Raw genomic sequence first — 20,347 nt, 5'->3', positions numbered from 1 at the left:
TAAAATGAAGGGAAGCAATCCCCCTAAGGCTTTATTTGAAATCGTTCGAACATGCAACCTTTCCGTGGCTGTGTCGTGTCACCTTATTCTGTTATTTTTGGCTGCAGACAATGTGCCAAGGAAGAAGTTTAAGTTCTCAAACGCCAGCACCAGCAACGGGAGCTATTGAATATGTGACAGTTAGAGGTTAGCGGTGAGGTGGTACAAATTTGGGTCTCGAATAAATCCTCGATGGGAACAATTGCACAATGGTATTTTGTGGGCAAATTTTGGTTGGATTCCAGATTAACGTCTAAAGAAACTTTCCAAATGTGGCAACTATCGTTAGTTGACACAAAACTAGCGCACCGATTCGCCACGTTTTCACCACAACTATTGAAATCCCACCGTGCCCAACGCACCGCTTCACCGTAACCAGAGCCCACACCCGTTTCCGAAAGGATTGAGTTTCGAACCGCATCACACAGGGCGCCCGGGGACTAGTCAAACTTACGTCAAAGGAATGCCACGACCGACACCACCAGCATCCGGATGTGTCTCATGAATATGTAATCAAGAATTGTTGGAAAAGTCGTTCAATATTATCATCATCGTTTACTGGAAGTTGGCAAGGTAAAAGAGCAGGAATGCGCGTAGCACGAAGATTGGCGATGGAGGTGTCACTTGTGAACATACAACTACAAACAGAACCACAAAGTGCTTATTGGATGAGATTTGACAATTTCAGTAAACATTTAAAAAGATCAAGCGAAAAACAACGGCAGTGTCACAACACTTAATAAGCCAAACAACAAAACTACAGACTGGCACAAAAAGCCGAATCGACCAACGTAAATGAAAAAAACAAATAGAGAATATTGTTACAATTCCGTTATATTTAATTTACAATCTAAGGGGTGCATTCTAGTGCGAAACCCGACCCCCATTTAATCGGAACAAACGATGATGCTGCATTGTATCGGAAAATTCTAATGATCCACTTAGGGTGGACAGACCGAGGGAAAACACTGGCATGGATAAGAAAAGCAGAAAAAAACACTTGGTCTGAGAAAATGTTTTAAAATGAGTGATGCAGGAAAAACTTTCAACAAAACGCACCGCAGATCCCATTCGATAGGCACAATGGAGTAGAAATCATCGTTTGATTATGGTTCTTCGAGCCGTCTGATTTTTGGCAACCGGTGGCGTAGTTGGTAAATCCACGTTGAGTAGAACCAAGAACGAGTAAAGTCTTAAATCTCTTAAATAAAGTATGTTCAGAGCCTAAATTAACGAAGAAAAGGTGAGTTGTTGGAATAAACAGCAAAACGAGCGATAGCTCGTTCAGTGTTTTAGTTTACCTAATTGTGTAATGATACCTTTCTCATATAACTCAGGTTTAAATAAATATTTCTTAGGGACTTTTTATTATTAGAACCTTGAATAGGAACAAAAAAGTTTGTTTGAGTTTGAGTCAAGTTTATAGAAATTCTTCATTTTCTTTTGCATTTTTGTTCTACATGACGTTATAAATTTTAAACACACTTCACCCTGTAGTTTCGGAACCGGAAGTTGCACCCAAACAAAAGTCAATGGCAGTCTATGAAACCATAAAATCTTTCATTTGAGTCTAAATTTGTGAAAATTCACCGTCCATTTGGATTGTGGAAATCGGGTCAGCCGTTTCTGAGAATATACACAGAAAAAATAACGATATTTACACGACGTATAAATAAATGGTACTATGAAAAAGACAGCAGTTGAATCGAAAATCTGGTTTAAAACCATGACCGATGTAAAATTAAATAATTGGGATACGTTTATTTTTCAAGGAACAAGACTGGTTATTTAAAAAAAAACGCTAGTTTTGCTTTAAAAGTACATTGAAAAAAGAAAAAATGCCCAGTAATGTGATCGATGCTTCTTGTTTTGGACTACGTTTTGGTTGTTTCTGTTTCTTATAGGTTCGAAGATTCAAACGTTCTTTAGCATTTTTGCTATCTTTCTCAGTGACAGTCCGCGTTCTGTGCACCATTTGTACACAATTTTTCGACGTTGTTCTGCTGAAAGTCCACGCATTTCGAAACAAACTAATGAAAACGAATAAACAACTGCACAAGTGGTTAGAGAAAAGTGTAAACAACAGGACGCAGCCATAAAAATTGACAGATTCTAAACCATTGCGAAATGGCAGCAGTCTTTGGTTGCATCCATACTTTCTGGGACAGTCTTTAGTCGTTTTAGTAAATGTTTTCGATAAGAAAAAGATAAAAAAGCACTCTATATTTCGTTGTTTTATTTACACAATTTAAAAGAACCACGTTACGCACTTCGTATCTTTATATTACTTAATTTAAGCTTTCCAAAAAGTATATGCATGTGCCTTTTTGGTCTGCGACCCTGCTTCCTATTAGTAGCTAAAGTTAGTGTATATAAAAGTTTAAATGTTAAATAACTTTTTAGGAAGAAGGCCAAACCGTGCACAGTCTTGAACAAAAGTGTGTAATTTTACGTTTGTAGTAATTGTCTCGAACAAAGTAGACACTGAAAGTAATTGCAAAAAAAGTTCTGTACAAAAAATTGATTTGAAGTGGTTTCAAAAGAAAATGCTTCATATATCCGAAACTTTTTGCGTTAGACCTTTAGCTTCTACGACAAAGTTTTTCTCGTTAGAAGTTCTAAAACTTTGTAGAAGACATCGTTTTTCTATCTCTTAAGAGAAAAAAGTTGTTGAAATGAACTTTTATCGTTCATTTTTGGCATTAAAAATGCCTTACTCTTCACTATACGGGGCCGGGTGTCAATTAAAAGTTTCAAAAATTGTCGCGTAACCTTTTTGTGTCATAATTTTGAACGTTAATAACTCGGTCATTTGTTGATGGATTATTATAATTTAACAACCAATCGATTCGGAAACTTTTAACTTAAACATGTATGACGACGTCTTTTCAGTATTTCAATAGCATACTATTGAAAAAATGGTTGGAATCGACCTATGTTTTCATCCACCAATCCCTGCTTTACAAAATGACGTCAACTTCTTGTTCGGCATAGGAGGCTTTGCGTCATGCATAAAAAACACCGCATCGTTCTGCGTAGTATGAAGAGAAATCTATAAATATAGGCTGCACAATATTTCTTTGCCTAGTTGATGTTTGACTGCGAATGAAACAAGTAGCCCGTCCAGTGAGCTGATGACTGGATTGTATATGCGTTCACTTGCTGGATTGTCGCTTTTGCAATATGTGTTGGTGAAATTTCCTGCTGTCTGCACAACCTTCGTGTTCGATTGAATATCTTATATATCATCTAGCTATTAAAGAACCGAATCAGCGTGGTTATCGGTTCTTTTGAAATATCCCATGTAAAGCAAATTGTTGGTCGATTTTGCCATTAAAAATGCCTTACACTTCGCTTCCCGAGGCTGGGTGTCAAATTAAAACATGCAAAACTAATCGCGTAATATTTTTCTGCCATAATTTTGAACGCTCATACCTCAGTCATTTGTTGATGGATTTATATAATTCAACAACCAATCGATTCGGAAACATTTAACTTAAACTTATGAGAAAACGTCATTTGAATATTTCAATTGCATTCCATTGAAAAATTTATTTGGATTGAGTATTTTATTTTGGTTCTCTGGTAACTATCAGGCTAATTTAATATTATCGGCAATAGATCTAATTCGGATCTAATTTGCAGCGCTTGTTCCTCGATGATTTGTTAATGGATTTTCCTCATTTAAATGATTCCAAAGCTTCAATATTGTAAGCTTAAAAATGTTTTAATTTGTCAACGGATCGGTTTGCATACGTAAATCTCCATTCCCATACGAACAAAACGTGACAATGTGACTGAACAAGTTGTTGTCCCACCAGGAATTAAACGCTTCAAAAGATTCAAAATTAAATTCTGAAACTTATCTAAAAGCGGCCTCCTCGGTTTGGTAGTATAAATGAGTTCCACAGGCTCACATATACAGTACAATTAGATGCAATATCATATAGTATCAAAGATAAACTATTGGTAAGTTTACCTGCGATTTTACATGTATCGTTTGAATAGGAACCCGTAGAATTTGGTTAACCGCCAGTTTCAGTTCAAGTATTATTTGCTTCAAAACAATAAGCGTGTGATGGCTACACGCGTTGTAACTATGACAATGTTCATTCATGTGTTAATAACATCAAGTTACAATATTAACAAAATTTCGGAATTTTGTAGCGTATCCATTCCGTATATTCCTAATATGCCAAAGCGAAAACCAATGTAAGTAACTAAATATTTTATGCGGACTGTTCCACATTTTTCTTCCTCGTATTGTTGCCATATTATTTACCGGCACTTTCCGAAGATTATCGACGATTTTGAAGAAGGATTAATAAAATTACACTATTACTGAGTTTACTGGTACAGCATTTTTCGTTAAAATAAATGAAATCTTCTCTTGGATCGATTAACTGTTTATAAAATTAATAAGTTTGTACGTTTCTCGAAGATTATTATCATAGAATAAAACAGTTTCATTTGTTCAGATTTAAATCTTTAGGTTGTTTGTATCAAGTAACTTTGAATTCTAGTTAAAGGACGTTATTCAAAATCTTAACAATGTAAAAATTGTGGAAAGGGATCAAAATTGAATATAATTAATTATCAAGAAAGAATCTAATTGTCAATTTTATCATTCGCCAACAATCTAAGCGCTTATACTAGAGCAAGTTTGTAATTAGTCAATTGAAAAAGTTTTTAGTTTAGTGTATCATAATCTCTTTATTTTTGTATATATTATGAAGACCCTAGAAACGTTCCATTTTTAATGTTATTGTGCTCGGTCGTGTCTTGAATACAACCCTCTAATTTTTATTGTGGTGAAATCATGAGGTATATTTTTGTGAATGAGTTCTCCAAAAGAACTATGTATATCGGATCAACGGTTTAACAGCTAGAGAATTAAGTTCACGTTTTTGTCGATTCAAACCACTGTGGAATGGTACGATGTTATTTTTATGGATGAATCAAAATTTAATATTTTTGGCTCTGATGGACGTCGGGTCGTATGGAGAAAACCCAGTGATGAATCGAACCCAAAAAATCTAAAAGCTACCGTGAAGTATGGCGGTGGAGGGGTTATAGTATGGAGTTGTACGTCAGCCAATGGAATTGGGAGTGTTCATCGATGTATTAATATATCAAAAAGTGTATTTAGATATATTGAGAGAAAATCTTAAACCAAATGTTGAAAAGTGGGTTTAAAGAATACCTACAGTGTCCGATCATGGTTGTTATACAACTGTAAAAACGTTATAGAAACTCCTCTACAATCACCCGAAATCAATCCAATTGAGAATTTATGGGAGCATTTAGATAAAAAGTTTAGAAATCATCAAATCTAAAGAAGCATTTGCTCAACGAATGGAACAGTATATCTATTTAATACACTAAAAAACTAGTAGACAGCATCCCTCGTCGTTTGAAGGCAGTTTATGATAGTAAAGGATGTCATACTGTATACTAAAATCTCAATTAAAATATTTTCCCTATGATTTCATTCGTTGTACGAATATGAATTTGTATAATTTTTCAACAAAAACTAAGTGCACATTTGTTTGTTATTAAATAATCCATGTTTCAGATAATATCTTATTTTTATCTAGCTATCCGAATGCTGTGCAAACTATTTGACACGACTTTCTGTTGTTAAAAATGTTTATACTATAAAAGTAAAAAAAAAAAAAATACTGACTGACCAGAAGTCATAAATAAAAAAGTAAAAAGTAAAAAAAAAAAATAATAATAATAATAATAATAATTTGATTATAAAGTTATACACGAAAGGTGTACGAATATGAGTTTGTACCACCCCGCATGGCGTTTTGGTTACCTGGGTAGCCACGTGCACCAAAAGGCTACCAAAACCGATTCAGTGACGGCTGTCAAATCCAAAATTACAAAAAAAACGGCCGTCGTCTAGTGACCCGCGAATTTTCACTTTCGTTTTTTCGTTGCACATGATGGTGAAGTCATTTTCATACGTTCTCGTGCGAGTAAAGTTTTCTAGGATTCATTGTTTCTTTAATGACATTGTAGCCCAGCTGTCGCAACCAGTTTTCCTTGAATTACTTCTGAAATATTTTAGGTATGTCGTTAAATGAAAAGAAAAAAACGATACAAATGTTCACTATATTCTATATTATCTCCACAGAGATGATAGCGATGTGACTTACGAAAATTTGTTATATTATGCAGGCACAGTTACAAAATAATAATACAATAACTATCACGAGGAGTCCGGCCTAAACGGAGACAGTTCGAAGAAGGTAAAACTTGTTGTATCTGAAACGCAACTACCCCTGAATGTTGTTATCTCAATGCGAAATGATACAGATCAATTTGATGCACTGAAAGAGCAATCTGAATTGGTTTCAAAGTTTTTGGTTATGATGAAAATCTCATTCCCGACTTCCGGAAAGGAATAGTTATTGGTGTCATCGGATCGGTGGGTGCTGGTAAGTCATCTTTGCTGCAAGCATTTCTAACAATCCGATGGAAACGATGGAAACGAGTTGGTGGTGAATGTATAAGCTCTGGTACGAGATATTGAGGCTAATCATCTTATCGCAGAACCGATATGTTTCTGAAGCCAAGGATGTTTAAAGCGGGCATCACTTGTTCGATATATGTATCGAGCCCAGGAGCCAGTTAGGTAAAGCTAAAGCTTCACGAGTTTTAGTGTAAGGTTTTAATGTTTGTTCGACGTCACTTCTAGGGTAATATGACGGTGCTGGGGTACTTTATCGTTGGACCACCGGTGCCACTAGATTCGTAAATGATTCGAAACTTTCAACATCGAAACTCTTAATTGTCGTGAATTCGTTCACATTTCAATTCATGTTACCACTAATTTGATACTTATTCAAAATTATACCAGAATGTAAACATGAAAATTTTCTTTCATTTCCTATCACATCCGAAATAGGAATAAAGCAATCAAAACAAGCAAAGAAGAATCATTACCGGGTTTCTTGCGGTTCTGTTCACTCTGGCTGCCAGCGGTATGGCAAACAGCTGGCAACCATGTCTCCCTTAGAACCGATTGGAAAAATCCTGGTGGAAACGGTTGTATCGTTTGAGTTGTATATCTGGCAGCGGTGAGGCAGTCGGTCACCAGAATGTCTGCCAGCCATATTGTTCCAGCTGGCAGCGTTTAGTCAGCAATCTGGCAGCCATGCGTATGCGGGACTGTATGTTGTTTTGCAACCTTTGAATGAATTATGATTTAGTGAAGATTTTTCGAATAATTTCTGAACTCCTTACGCTTTAAGGACTCATTGTTCGCCATTTTAAAAATCAAATTTTTCATACTAGAAATTCCTGTAGATTGTTTAAGTTTTGATTAATTCACATAAATTGTATGTGATACTTTTATTCATTTTAGAGGATGTTTGTAAAACAATTTTAGGTGTTTTTTCAAATTATTCCAGCTCAATCACTGGTAAGTTGTCAACAGCCGAACAGATAATTAATTGTTTTGATCACTTTTCCTATTGCTATTGAGCGAATAACGATAGCTAAGAATAAAATACAAACCGTTCAACTTTACCAAGTTTAAAACTATCAAACTCAGAAAAATAAATAATTATTTAGTTGTTTTACGCTTGCGAGTGTCTTTTATTTATTATTTTACATTATTTGTAGCGTGTTTTCAACATTTTCCAGTTCCCGCTGGTCAAAGTCAGCCATGCTAAACGAAACAGTTTTTCAGGAAAAAAATTGATTACTAGTTTTTACGATGAAGCGTGCTCTCCGGAAAACTCTAATTGCTTTCGTACCCGTAATCGCTCATGCCTGCTCGCTCAACATAGTGGACCATTTCGGACGAAACGCTGAAACATCGAAAGTTTTACAACCGGATGTTGCTTCATTAATGTTTGTCACTGCCACCAGTATCATCTTCGCCACTTGGCTAGGGAATACCATCGAGACTAAAACTTCACGGGATTTTTTACTCACCACTTTTGGGGTAAGCTGATGTTGTTTTAATGGTCATTATCATCATCAGGGCTTAACGGACTCGGTTAGAAAAAATAAGATGATTGTATTTTTATTTTTCAGATCTTCTGGAATGCAGCGAGTTGCGAGCTTTTGTTGCGATTGTTATGGATTCCGATTCAGTATTTTATTCGCTATTTGAAAGATAAAAAGATATTGGTGAGTTTGGGTTTGAAATTATAAAAAAAATTGTACTGAAACAAGATAACAAACAGAAATAGTGGCACTTACTTACTCTTAATTTCTCGAAGCGTTTTTCGTTTTCCTTCACTGAACCCATGCCGATGTAACGCCGACCACACTTCCTTAAACATCGGTAGAATTAGTTTGTAGAAGTCGTGCAAAAAAATTGTCATACGCGTAGAATCTTATTTGTCTTATTTTGAGCAGCACTCATTAATCGGATTTGAAATTTTACCCGGTACTTTGAAGCGTTGCAAAAATCTTTTCATATTTTAGAACTCGTAACTCCCGGCAACGAATGGGAATGGAAATCACTTCACATCTCCTACAATGTAAAAAGTCAGTTTATACACTGATTTTTATACATTTATGTGGATTATACATCAACAAATATCTGTGCAATGCATGTTCAGTGTAAATTATCAGGTTGATATTATTTGAAGAATGATAAAAGAAACATTTGATTTCACTTTGTAGGCCATCATCGTCCGTACGGCATTCTGCTATCTGCAAACATTTGAAAAAACCCGGAAATGGCTATCGAATATGACCCAAATCTCCCAGGAAGAAACAGCTTTTATACTTGTTCGTAATGTTATCGCCGCTCTCTATCTACTGGGAACACTGTACAAACTCCATTATCTATCGAAGCTTAAAACATTGCGAGTACCTCGAAAGTAATAGTAACCAAGTCACATTGCAAACGATTGATTTTTTTCGAGATTTTTTCCATCATTCCTTTCAGATCAGCACAAGTTATGGGGCTTCACTCTACTCAACTGGAATAAATTTGCGTTATCAGTATTTTCAAATAGTAGACATCGCTGTAGACTTCAATTAGGAAATATAAAAAATGAAAATCAGTTTGCATGCTTTACAGTTATACTGTTTTATTGTGACTGTGATTGACTAGTTTAAAAGAAGTTCAATAGCAAAAAAAAAAGGTGCGACTAAAAGAGTATACACATGGTGGCCCTTATTACCGTTCTCACTTCCACTTTCACATTCACTTCACTTACATGTCACTTCACTTGATTCTACCTATTACCGGTATCACGCATAGTGAAGTGATCACTGTGGTGGAAAAAACTAATTTTTTCAACAAAATGTTGGTGGCGTGATGTTCATAATGGCATTAAGTTCATCCAAATAATAACTTTTGCCTTTGAAGCGACTTCCATACTAAGGACCTAAATTCACTTCACTCGATTTTCACCGTGAAGTGATACCGATAATAAGGGCCAGTATCTCTTAAACGAGTCAAAGCTTGTCAAAATCGGTTCAGCCATCGGAGAAAAAAATCGTTTACCTCACTTATACTTTTATATCTACAGGACTAGAAGAGTCATCAATTTGAACTTCGAACTTGATCCATGTTCAGCCTTCTCCGAGAAAATTGAGCGTTAAGACAAGTGCACATACATACACACAGCTATTTTCCGATCTCCGTCGTCCGTCGAGCTGAGTCCAATGGTATATAACACTAGGGGTCTCCGGAGTTCTGAGTCGGGAGGTTCGCTATAAATTCATACATTTCTTTTTTTATTTTATTTGGGAGCAGGGAAAAGCCCGCTGGAGCTGAAATTTACAATCTCTCTCTCCAGCAGGCATAAAACCTCCTCGTCTTTTTATATCAACAGAATACAAAGATCCAACAGATATACTGCTTAATACTAAGGGTTTTAGGTAAAATTACTCCCGGAGAGGGTCAAGAGTGACTGGACGGTGACTCGACATCAAAGAGAGTGGCCCTCGGAGAGCGGGGAATAATAGCTATGCAGGAAAGAAAAAGAGAGAAGTGATTATTGTAGTAAATGGAATTACGAAGGGGTTCGAAGGGGTGGAAAGGGGTTAAAAGATAGTGAAAAAATTAAGAAGGAGGGATGCAAAAAGAATTAGTAACATCATAAAGATCTAGTTAGTTCCTAAGAAGATGGTGGACAGCCGGGGGATTGAGAGAGTCGAGCGGATGTTAGAAACAAACCTAATGGTGAATATTATTCTTGGTTGCATAATCGATAGAGAATGGAAGCAGTGTTACTAAGGAAGCACTAAACTAAACTTGCAGCAGAATTACTAAGGGAGCACTAAACTTGGAGTTGGAAGGACTGTTTGAGATTGTGTTTAAAAAAATTGTTTTATGGTATTGCGAGACAGGGTAAAATCGAATACACTGGAGAAAGGTTCATTATAGCCATAATTAGTGCGAGCGGTTTGAATTCTCAGGAATTGATGAGATCGAAGATTTCGAGAATGAATGTTTAAATTTAGTTTGCCTAACATTGCAACAGATCTGCCACGAATATTGCCCTGGAGAGATCTCGGCGAACCGATAACAGGTGTAGATCGATCAGTTTACAGCGTTCCTGATAGCTTGGTTGGTTGTTGGTGTGTGGTTACAAACGAATTCATAATGATCAATGCATGGCATGCCATGACAAATTCGGGTGGGTACGCCTTCGACAGGTCAATCGAATTGTAAAAGAACTGCTTAACTCATTTCATCACGAACAACCATTCAGGTAAGAAGTGCACCGTACTGGGTGATTCCGTTTCCGATTAATAGTTATAAAACGCATAGTTGGGATCTCTCCAAGGAAGACTACGAAGAGCAAAGCGAAGAAATTTACGCTGAATAGCTTCGATGCGATTGATGTCCAGTTGATAATAGGGGGCCTAGATGACAGAAGCGTATTCTAGAATATAACGAACCAGTGCGCAATATAGTGCTATTAAGCAATATATACTTTTAAAGTTCTTTGTGACTCGAAAAATAAAACCAAGTGTCTTGGAAGCCTTAGAGATAATATACTAAGATAAGTTTAGAATCCAAAAGGACTCCCAGGTCCTTTACAGTCGATTTTCGCTTGAGGATAGTTTAGTATATTTCTAGACAACCGTAATTCTAGTAAGATATCACTCGATCATCATCAATCGGACAACAATGCCTTACGCGATACGAAGTAATGGCGGTATCTAGGGGAAAGTATTATAAAGCGCCTCTACCGGCTAATACGCCCCATTCCTTTTTTAAGTATTCAAGACTTTTCTACACAAAAGTTTTAACACTAACACTATCTTTTCGCAAGATCTGCTAGTATGGCAGCTGTCGTTTGCTGGAAAACATGACAAAAAACCTGTTTTAATCCACCTAGTGGTGTAATGATGCCTTTCTCATATCACTAATACTATCATATCTAATACTGTGGTATTCTTCAAAATAATCTTCAATTCTTAAAAGAATAACCGAAATCGTTTTGTTTGACCGTCTACTGATGAAAACTATCAATTGGAAAACATTTCAGGTTGATTTAGAAAAAAATTTAAGGTTTTTCTCCATTTTCAGTGATGGTATACAATTTTTAACACACTTTACCCTATATTTCCGGATCCGGAAGTCGGATCCGCATGAAATTCAGGAATTACGTATGGGACCACAGGACCTTTCATTTGAACCTAAGTTTGTGAAAATCGGTCTCGCCATCTATGAGAAAAGTTAGAACACATATTTTATTTTTTTTTGCACATTTTACCCCATAATTCCGGAACCGGAAGTCGGATCCAAATGCTATTCATGAATTTTGTATGGAACCACAAGACCTTTCATTTGAATCTAAGTTTGTGAAAACCGGATCAGCCATCTCCGAGAAAAGTTAGTGCAAAAAAATTAGAGGGTTGTATTCAAGACACGACCGAGCACAATAACATTAAAAATGGAACGTTTCTAAGGTCTTCATAATATATACAAAAATAAAGAGATGATGATACACTAAACTAAAAACTTTTTCAATTGACTAATTACAAACTTGCTCTAGTTTAAGCGCTTAGATTGTTGGCGAATGATAAAATTGACAATTAGATTTTTTCTTGATAATTAATTATATTCAATTTTGATCCCTTTCCACAATTTTTTACATTGTTAAAATTTTGAATAACGTCCTTTAACTAGAATTCAAAGTTACTTGAAAGCTCAATTTTAGATACAAACAACCTAAAGATTTAATCCTGAACAAATGAAACTGTTTTATTTTATGACAATAATCTTCGAGAAACATACAAACTTATTAATTTTATAAACAGTTAATCGATCCAAGAGAAGATTTTATTTATTTTAACGAAAAATGTTGTACAAGTAAGCTCAGTAATAGTGTAATTTTATTAATCCTTCTTCAAAATCGTCGATAATCTTCGGAAAGTGTCGGTAAATAATATGGCAACAATACGAGGAAGAAAAATGTGAAACAGTCCGCATAAAATATTTAGTTACTTACATTGATTTTCGCTTTGGCATATTAGGAATATACGAAATTGATACGCAACAAAATTCAGAAATTTTGTTCATATTGTAACTTGATGTTATTAACACATGAATGAACATTGTCATAGTTACAATGCGTGTTTTGAAGCAAATAATAATTGAACTGAAACTGGCGGTTAACCAAATTCTACGAGGGTTGCTATTCAAACGATACATGTAAAATCGCAAGTAAACTTACCTTTAGTTTATCTTTGATACTATATGATATTGTATCTAATTGTACTGTATATGTGAGCCTGTGGAACTCATTTATACTACTAAACCAAGGAGACCGCTTTTAAATAAGTTTCAGAATTTAATTTTGAATCTTTTGAAGCGTTTAATACCTGGTGGGACAACTTGTTCAGTCACATATAATGAAGAAGAAGTTTCTATGATTATCATAATAACACAACTTTATACTGAATCCATTTTCGCGCCACCGTTTTGTTCGTATGGGAATGGAGATTTAAGTATGCAAACCGATCCGTTGACAAATTAAAACATTTTTAAGCTTACAATATTGAAGCTTTGGAATCATTTAAATGAGGAAATTCCATTAACAAATCATCAAGGAACAAGCGCTGTAAATTAGATCCGAATTAGATCTATTGCCGATAATACTAAATTAGCCTGATAGTTACCAGAGAACCAAAAAAAAAATACTCAATTCAAATAAATTTTTCAATGGAATGCAATTGAAATATTCAAATGACGTTTTCTCATAAGTTTAAGTTAAATGTTTCCGAATCGATTGGAATGTTTCCGAATCGAATTATATAAATCCATCAACAAATAACTGAGGTATGAGCGTTCAAAATTATGGCAGAAAAATGTTGCGCGATTAGTTTTGCATGTTTTAATTTGACACCCAGCCTCGGGAAGCGAAGTGTAAGGCATTTTTAATGGCAAAATCGACCAACAATTTGCTAAATACATGGGATGTTTCAAAAGAACCGATAACCATGCTGGTTCGGTTTTTCAATAGCTAGATGATATATAAGATATTCAAGCGAACACGAAGCGGTGTTGTGCAGACAGCAGGAAGTTTCACCAACACATAATGCAAAAGCGACAATCCAGCAAGTGAACGCATATACAATCCAGTCATCAGCTCACTGGACGAGCTACTTGTTTCATTCGCAGTCAAACATCAACTAGGCAAAGAAATATTGTGCAGCCTATATTTATAGATTTCTCTTCATACTACGCAGAACGATGTGGTGTTTTTTATGCATGACGCAAAGCCTCCTATGCCGAACAATAAGTTGACGTCATTTTGTAAAGCAGGGATTGGTGGATGAAAACATAGGTCGATTCCAACCATTTTTTCAATAGTATGCTATTGAAATACTGAAACGACGTCGTCATACATGTTTAAGTTAAAAGTTTCCGAATCGATTGGTTGTTAAATTATAACAATCCATCAACAAATGACCGAGTTATTAACGTTCAAAATTATGACACAAAAAGGTTACGCGGCTATTTTTGAAACTTTTAATTGACACCCGGCCCCGTATAGTGAAGAGTAAGGCATTTTTAATGCCAAAAACGTTACATACACACATACGCACATACACACACACACACAGACATTTTGCGTACTCGACGAACTGAGTCGAATGGTATATGACACTCAGCCCTCCGGGCCTCGGTTCAAAAGTCGGTTTTCACAGTGATTGCATAACCTTTCTATATGAGAAAGGCAAAAAACTAAAAATATCATTAGGTAGCTTTTCGATGTAAGGTTTTGTTTCGACTAAACACGCATTTTAACCGTATAAAATGTCAGTTGCTACTTAGTAATTTAGCAGTGCGAATGTCTCTATTTACAGTATAAAAATCCAGAGAAACAAAGCCATTCGTTTGATATACGAATTTAATTTTCTCATAACAGTCACTCTACGGACATTATACCCCACCTTCGATTCAGCAGTATGCTTCGAGTCAAAATATTGCTTTAAAGATTAATAATGATTATCAATCCAAAATGTAGTGTTGGGAGGATAAAAAGGCGGGTGGGTAATGTCAGACATAACTGAATGTCGTGAATACGAAAAAACTGGCACGCTCCCATCACTTTTCCGAATATCAGTTAGTTGATTGATTATATGAATTGTGCAAGCTTTCCCCTTTTTCACTAATAGAGTTTGAAGCGATGCACCTACATTAAAGTACAGATTAGTTACATTAAACAGCTACTATTCTACAGCTATGTATTCCAAACTTGAAACAATTCCTTTTTAATTTACTTATATTGGAGGCTAGGTACGACAAATTTGTAGTTTATTTTTATTGAAGCTATGAAGTTTGAAGATATCTGATTCTTTTTCGAAATTTCAGTACGAAACAATTGCAATGGCCTGGTCTGAAATGTATCGACGATCTTCGGTATGCAAGTCATTTTGATAATAATAATGATAATAATAATAATAATAATACAGAATAATCTGTACATATACGTATGTATAAATAAAATACAGATTAACCTGTATATATGGCAACTCTGTATCGCATGGCATATTTTCACACGACCCCATACTAGTATAAAGATGTGTTGAACATCAACACATTCGCTTTCGCATTGCCGTTCGTAATTGAATGTGTTAGTGACGGTACAAATCTGCCTTTCTGCCGGTTTTCGGTGCCATCGTCTCGTACGTTCAGAGTAGCTGCTTTAACTTAAATGACGCTATTTCTTTTTTTTACATTAAATTCAAATTTATTTGTATTGGTTTTTGGTTTACAATCGTTTTCTTTACAGAGTAAGTGATACAGCTTATTGCTTTTCAATCTTCGTATTTCTGTTTTGTTAATTAGTTTGAATCTTTTTGGTTTTTTTTGCATTTGCAGTATGTTTGATTATCAACAAGAATTTTGTTTTGTTTCTGGTTATCCTTATGCCTAAATTATTCTAATACCTAATTTTTCCTAACTCTAATTTTATTTACAGTATTTACAAGATCACGAAAAAATACTTCGTATAGTTTGCCATTCTGACATTAACGCTCTGTTCATATGCTTCGTTGCATTGTTATTTATTCTGGTTTGAATCGGGTCGAGATTTGCCAGTTGATGGATACGAGTTATTCTTGTTCGTCTTGGAAGATTTAGTATCATTCTCAGGAATTTATTTTGTACTATTTGGAGCTTTCTTCGATGAGTAAGTGCACAGTCCTTCCATACCGGAGAGGAGTACTCCAGCATGGGCAGAACGACTTGCTTGTAGATAGTCAGTTTATTGGTTTTAGACATTTTAGACTTACGGTTTACTATCGGATATAGCTTTCGCAGCATGACAGTACTTTTAACCACTCGATCATCTATGTTATCTCGGAAGAGTAGCTTACTATCCACTAAAAGGCCAAGATAACGAGCAATTGCGGACCATTCCACTTCGGTTTCACCTGGATTTTTGTACTTGGTTTAAGACGGTCAGTATTTCGGTGAGGAAAGACGAATGACGCTATTTCTCACATCACATTTCATTTTATACCTGCTACTGGTAACGGTGTAGGGACCTCCCCTTCGCAGAATGGGAAACAGTGAAACGATATAAAAGAGAGAGTTAGTATAGCAGCAGCCAGTAATACTGAATTGGTTGTCGAGCTGTTAACAGCATTTGTGGAATTTTTACGCAGAATCACGCACACAGGAGGAAGAGTTAAGGGCAAGGCAAAGTCCCGCTCGAACCGTGCTGGTCTGCAGTTCCCAGTTGGCAAAATCCATTGTCTGCTCCGAAAGGGAAACTACGCAGAGCGTGTCGGTGTCGGTGCATCGGTCTATCTGGCGGCAGTGATGGAGTACTTGGCTGCCGAAGTGTTGGAATTGGCCGGTAATGCTGCCCTTGACAACAAGAAAACGAAAATCATCCCTTGCCATCTGCAGCTGGCCATCCGTAACGATGAGGAGTTGAAAACCCCGTCCTTTTCAGGACGACAACAACACTGTGATAAAGAAATATTTAGGATTGCTTTAAGTTTAGCCAGTTCTAATACGCCTGGAAAGTAGAATGCGCAAATCAAGTGGAAACATTTGTTCATCTTTTTCATTTGTTCAATTTGTTCAACTCTGTTTCGCACGGCATATTTGTATACTAATATAAAGATGTGTTCAAAATCATCACTTTCGCTTTCGCATGGCCGTTCGTAATTGAATGTGTTAGTGACGGTGCAAATTAATTTAGCTTCCATCTTGATGAATCTTTTGGTAGGAAATATTGAGATCTGATATGGTTCTCGTGTGTGTCTTGTTTCAGCAATGGGCCTTGCTGGACTTTTTGGCTGCCTTTCTACCGATTTTCGGTGTCATTGTGATGACGGTGTCTCGTGCATTCAGATCGGGAAACAGTGAGACGACAGGTCCTCGATGTTGCTCTCGTTTGTCTTGTTTCGGGAACAGTTGCTCAGCAAATGGTAGGAAAAATGAACCACTCAACTTTTATATGGATGCTCTTGTATAGATGCAGACATCTCGCGTTCTGATTGGCTGGTGCTGTCATGGGTTAAATCAAACAGGTTTTTCAATAGTGTACTATTGAAAAACTTCAATGTTGTTGCAATACACGTTCAAGTTAAAAATTTTCGATTCTATTGGTAGTTAGATTATATAAATCCTTCTACAGATCACTGAGCTATGAGATTTCAAAATACGAGAACGGCAAACGCGCCTTATGAATTATCTTCTTTGATACTTGTTTATACCAAACATTTCAGAAAAGTTTAATTTTGAACTATTTGAGAATATGTCACAGAACTGAAAATTTTATTATAAAATTGTGATCATATTTCCGATGGCGTGTAGCAAGAATTATGTTGATTCATTAGATATAACATGAGATATTCACGATTAAAAACTTATCACTCTCTCAGAGGGTAAATTTTGAAAAGGCGCCCCATACTAAAGTAAGTCGTATTCACGACAAAAATGTTGGTTTCCAATTGTAATTAATTGATTATGGAATTGATTTCTGATGCAAAGAAAATCTTCTTTATCTGCTTTTCTTCTATATCGACCTTTCAAGATGCATATTGCATCATTGTTGCGGGGCATAATGTCTCTTGTTTTGGGGCATACCACTAATTTGTTGTGAGCCATATTATACAGTGGCTGGAGCATTATGCCTACTCCAAACGAAAAATCTGAGAAAGTGATCGTTTCGGAAAATTGTTTGCATCAATCAATTCTCAACACTTCTACCGGAATCATTAAAAATTATGTTTCTCGTGCGTATTGCAAAGAAATACACTAAGGTCTTTTTTAATGCGGTCTTTTTTAGGCGTTTTTTACGAGAGTTTTTTATGCGAATTTTCAGAGTTATGCGGTTTTTTTAATGCGAATTTTCAGGGTTATGCGGTTTCCCTTCTGCGGTCTTTTTTATGCGAATTTTCAGAGTTATGCGGTTTTTTATGCGGTTTTTTTAAGCGGTACGTAAATTCGCATAAAAAAGACTTCAGTGTACCTACATTCTCGAGGAAAATATAACTTAACGAGGAATATAAAATCTTAACTAAAATAATAAAATATCAATTGTGCATTCAATTTTCTCAGAGATAGTTGAACCGATTTTAGCAATCTTAGATTCAAATGAAAGTTTTTCTAGTCCCATACAAAGTTCCGAAATTTTATTCGAATCCGACTTCCGGTTCCGGAATTACAAATTGATATGTGCAAAAAAATCAAAATAAGTGCACTAACTTTTCTCAGAGATGGCCAAACCGATTTCGAACAGTTAGCTTTTACTGAAACTCGGCGAGACACTTTTCATCTAATATCTCTTGTCAGTTTTGCAATGCATCACGTCGTCATTGCTCGTGACGCTGGATGACGAAAGAAGATTTGTATACACCCAAATCTCCGTTTACGAACACTTTTTTTACGTAACCTCTTTTTACGAACCAAATCCCAAATGACGTAATCTTTTTTTACGAACCAAATCCGAAATAACGTAAACTTTTTTTACGAACCAACTTCGTAAAAAGGGGTTTTTGCATCCAATGAAAACAATTTCCGGCTTCATGGAAATTACTACAATATGGGTATTTTCGGAACGGATGATGACGGTAGATGACGGAAAACGATGTTTGAAGTGGTTCGGAAATCCAAGATGGCGACTTCCGGTTTGTCGATATTCCTTAAAAACCTTTACAATGTGGGTATTTTCGGAACGGGATTGATGAGTAGATGACGGAAAACGAAGTTTGACGTGGTTCGGAAATCCAAGATGGCATCTTCCGGTTTTTGATAGCGCTTCAAAAATCGAAATAGTGAGTTCAGTTGTATCGGTATTCTTTGACGATCATTATGATATGATTATATATCGTTTAAAAAATGTTATGCTTCTGACAAAGGTGTTACCTGCTAATCATTATTGTTTGAATATTGTACTATATTTTCGAAATGATCATAACAAGTAGACGTCTGAACAGCTGTAATATTTTTATATTGTTGTAGTTATATTGTATGCTTTCAATATTTTATTGAACAACTGGAAGACTCAATCTAATATTTGGAAGCAACCACAAACATTAAAATTTAGTTTCAAATCAATGACCGTGTTCTCCATTTTTTTTTTATTTTCAGTGTCACATTTATAATTTCAGTTGTTTTAGTGTACGTGATAAAGTCGAAAAAAGTACTGTTACTCTGATCACGACACATTTGTTTTTATTTAAACTTGTCAAAATCACATGTCAACTGGCTCGTCGGAATATGATTTAACATTTTGTAAGCCATTGAGAAAAAGGGATATTATTTGTCTCAAGTGGTAAGAGTCAGTTAGACAACCACATGACACTGAATTTCTAACATTTATGAGCAATTCCAGAAATAAATAGCAGATAAACTGGCAGGATCGACTTTCTCCGAATCGGATGAAACAATGCACACCTCTTCAGTATGGCAATCTCTTCTTCCTGATAAAGGAACCTTTCGACTCAATATTAATTTTTAGAATGTCGAAATTTAAAACCGTAACTAACCACTTCAAACATCGTTTTCCGTCATCTACTCATCAATCCTTTTCCGAAAATACCCATATTGTAAGAGTTTTTAAGGATTATCGACAAACCGGAAGTTGTCATCTTGGATTTGCAAACCACTTCAAACATCGTTTTCCGTCATCTACACATCAATTCCGGTTTGAAAATACCCACATTGTAAGGGTTTTGAGGAATATTGATAAACCGGAAGTCGCCATCTTGGATTTCCAAACCACTTCGAACATCGTTTTCCTTCAACTACTCATCAATTCCGGTTCGAAAATACCCACATTGTAAGAGTTTTTAGGAATATCGATAAACCGGAAGTCGCCATCTTGGATTTTGAACCGACCCCAAATATCATTTTCTTGCACCCACTTATCACATCCGTTCCGAAAATGGCCTTGTGATTAGGGGTTTCCACATTCATTACACAAAACTTTTTTTACGAACCAAATCCCAAGTAACGTAAACTGTTTTTACGAACTACCTCCATCTACGAACCCCCGGTTTAATGGAGGTTTCGGTATATTTCATCCGGATCCAACGTTGGGTTCCGGAATTACATCAAAATGAATATTCTTGGATGTTTTTAGTTTTTATAAAATTATTTTAATGACCGTCGTTTTAAATAACAGTTCAAAACTCAATCACTCATTACCATGTGATCTTGGAACTCCAAAACAAATCGAAGATAGAAATTGTATGAAACCTTAAAATTATTCCTTTTAATCTAAACGTGTTAGAATCGATTAAGCATTTCATGAGATGTAGAAGTAAGTTTATCTTTAAAGTTTTTGTCACTATTTATGGAGGGGCTGGGGTCCACTAGGAGATTGATAGTACCTATTAGCTC

The 20,347-nt window shown here is 35.8% G+C and overlaps 1 protein-coding gene across 1 annotated transcript; it reads left to right on the top strand.

Annotated features, from left to right (window-relative positions):
• The first annotated feature begins 7,715 nt into the window (after nucleotides 1–7,715).
• On the top strand, nucleotides 7,716–9,085 carry LOC131439351 (uncharacterized). The gene is made up of 4 exons (XM_058610258.1): nucleotides 7,716–8,002; nucleotides 8,095–8,190; nucleotides 8,692–8,891; nucleotides 8,960–9,085. Exons 1-4 carry the CDS (start codon nucleotides 7,772–7,774, stop codon nucleotides 9,000–9,002), a joined length of 570 nt encoding a protein of 189 aa, XP_058466241.1. The 5' UTR covers nucleotides 7,716–7,771; the 3' UTR covers nucleotides 9,003–9,085.
• Nucleotides 9,086–20,347: the final 11,262 nt, after the last annotated feature.

Source organism: Malaya genurostris, chromosome 3, assembly GCF_030247185.1.
Source record: "Malaya genurostris strain Urasoe2022 chromosome 3, Malgen_1.1, whole genome shotgun sequence".
Taxonomy (NCBI): domain Eukaryota; kingdom Metazoa; phylum Arthropoda; class Insecta; order Diptera; family Culicidae; genus Malaya; species Malaya genurostris.
The sequence above is the reverse complement of the archived record's forward strand: the minus strand, read 5'-3'. Positions and strand labels throughout refer to the sequence as shown.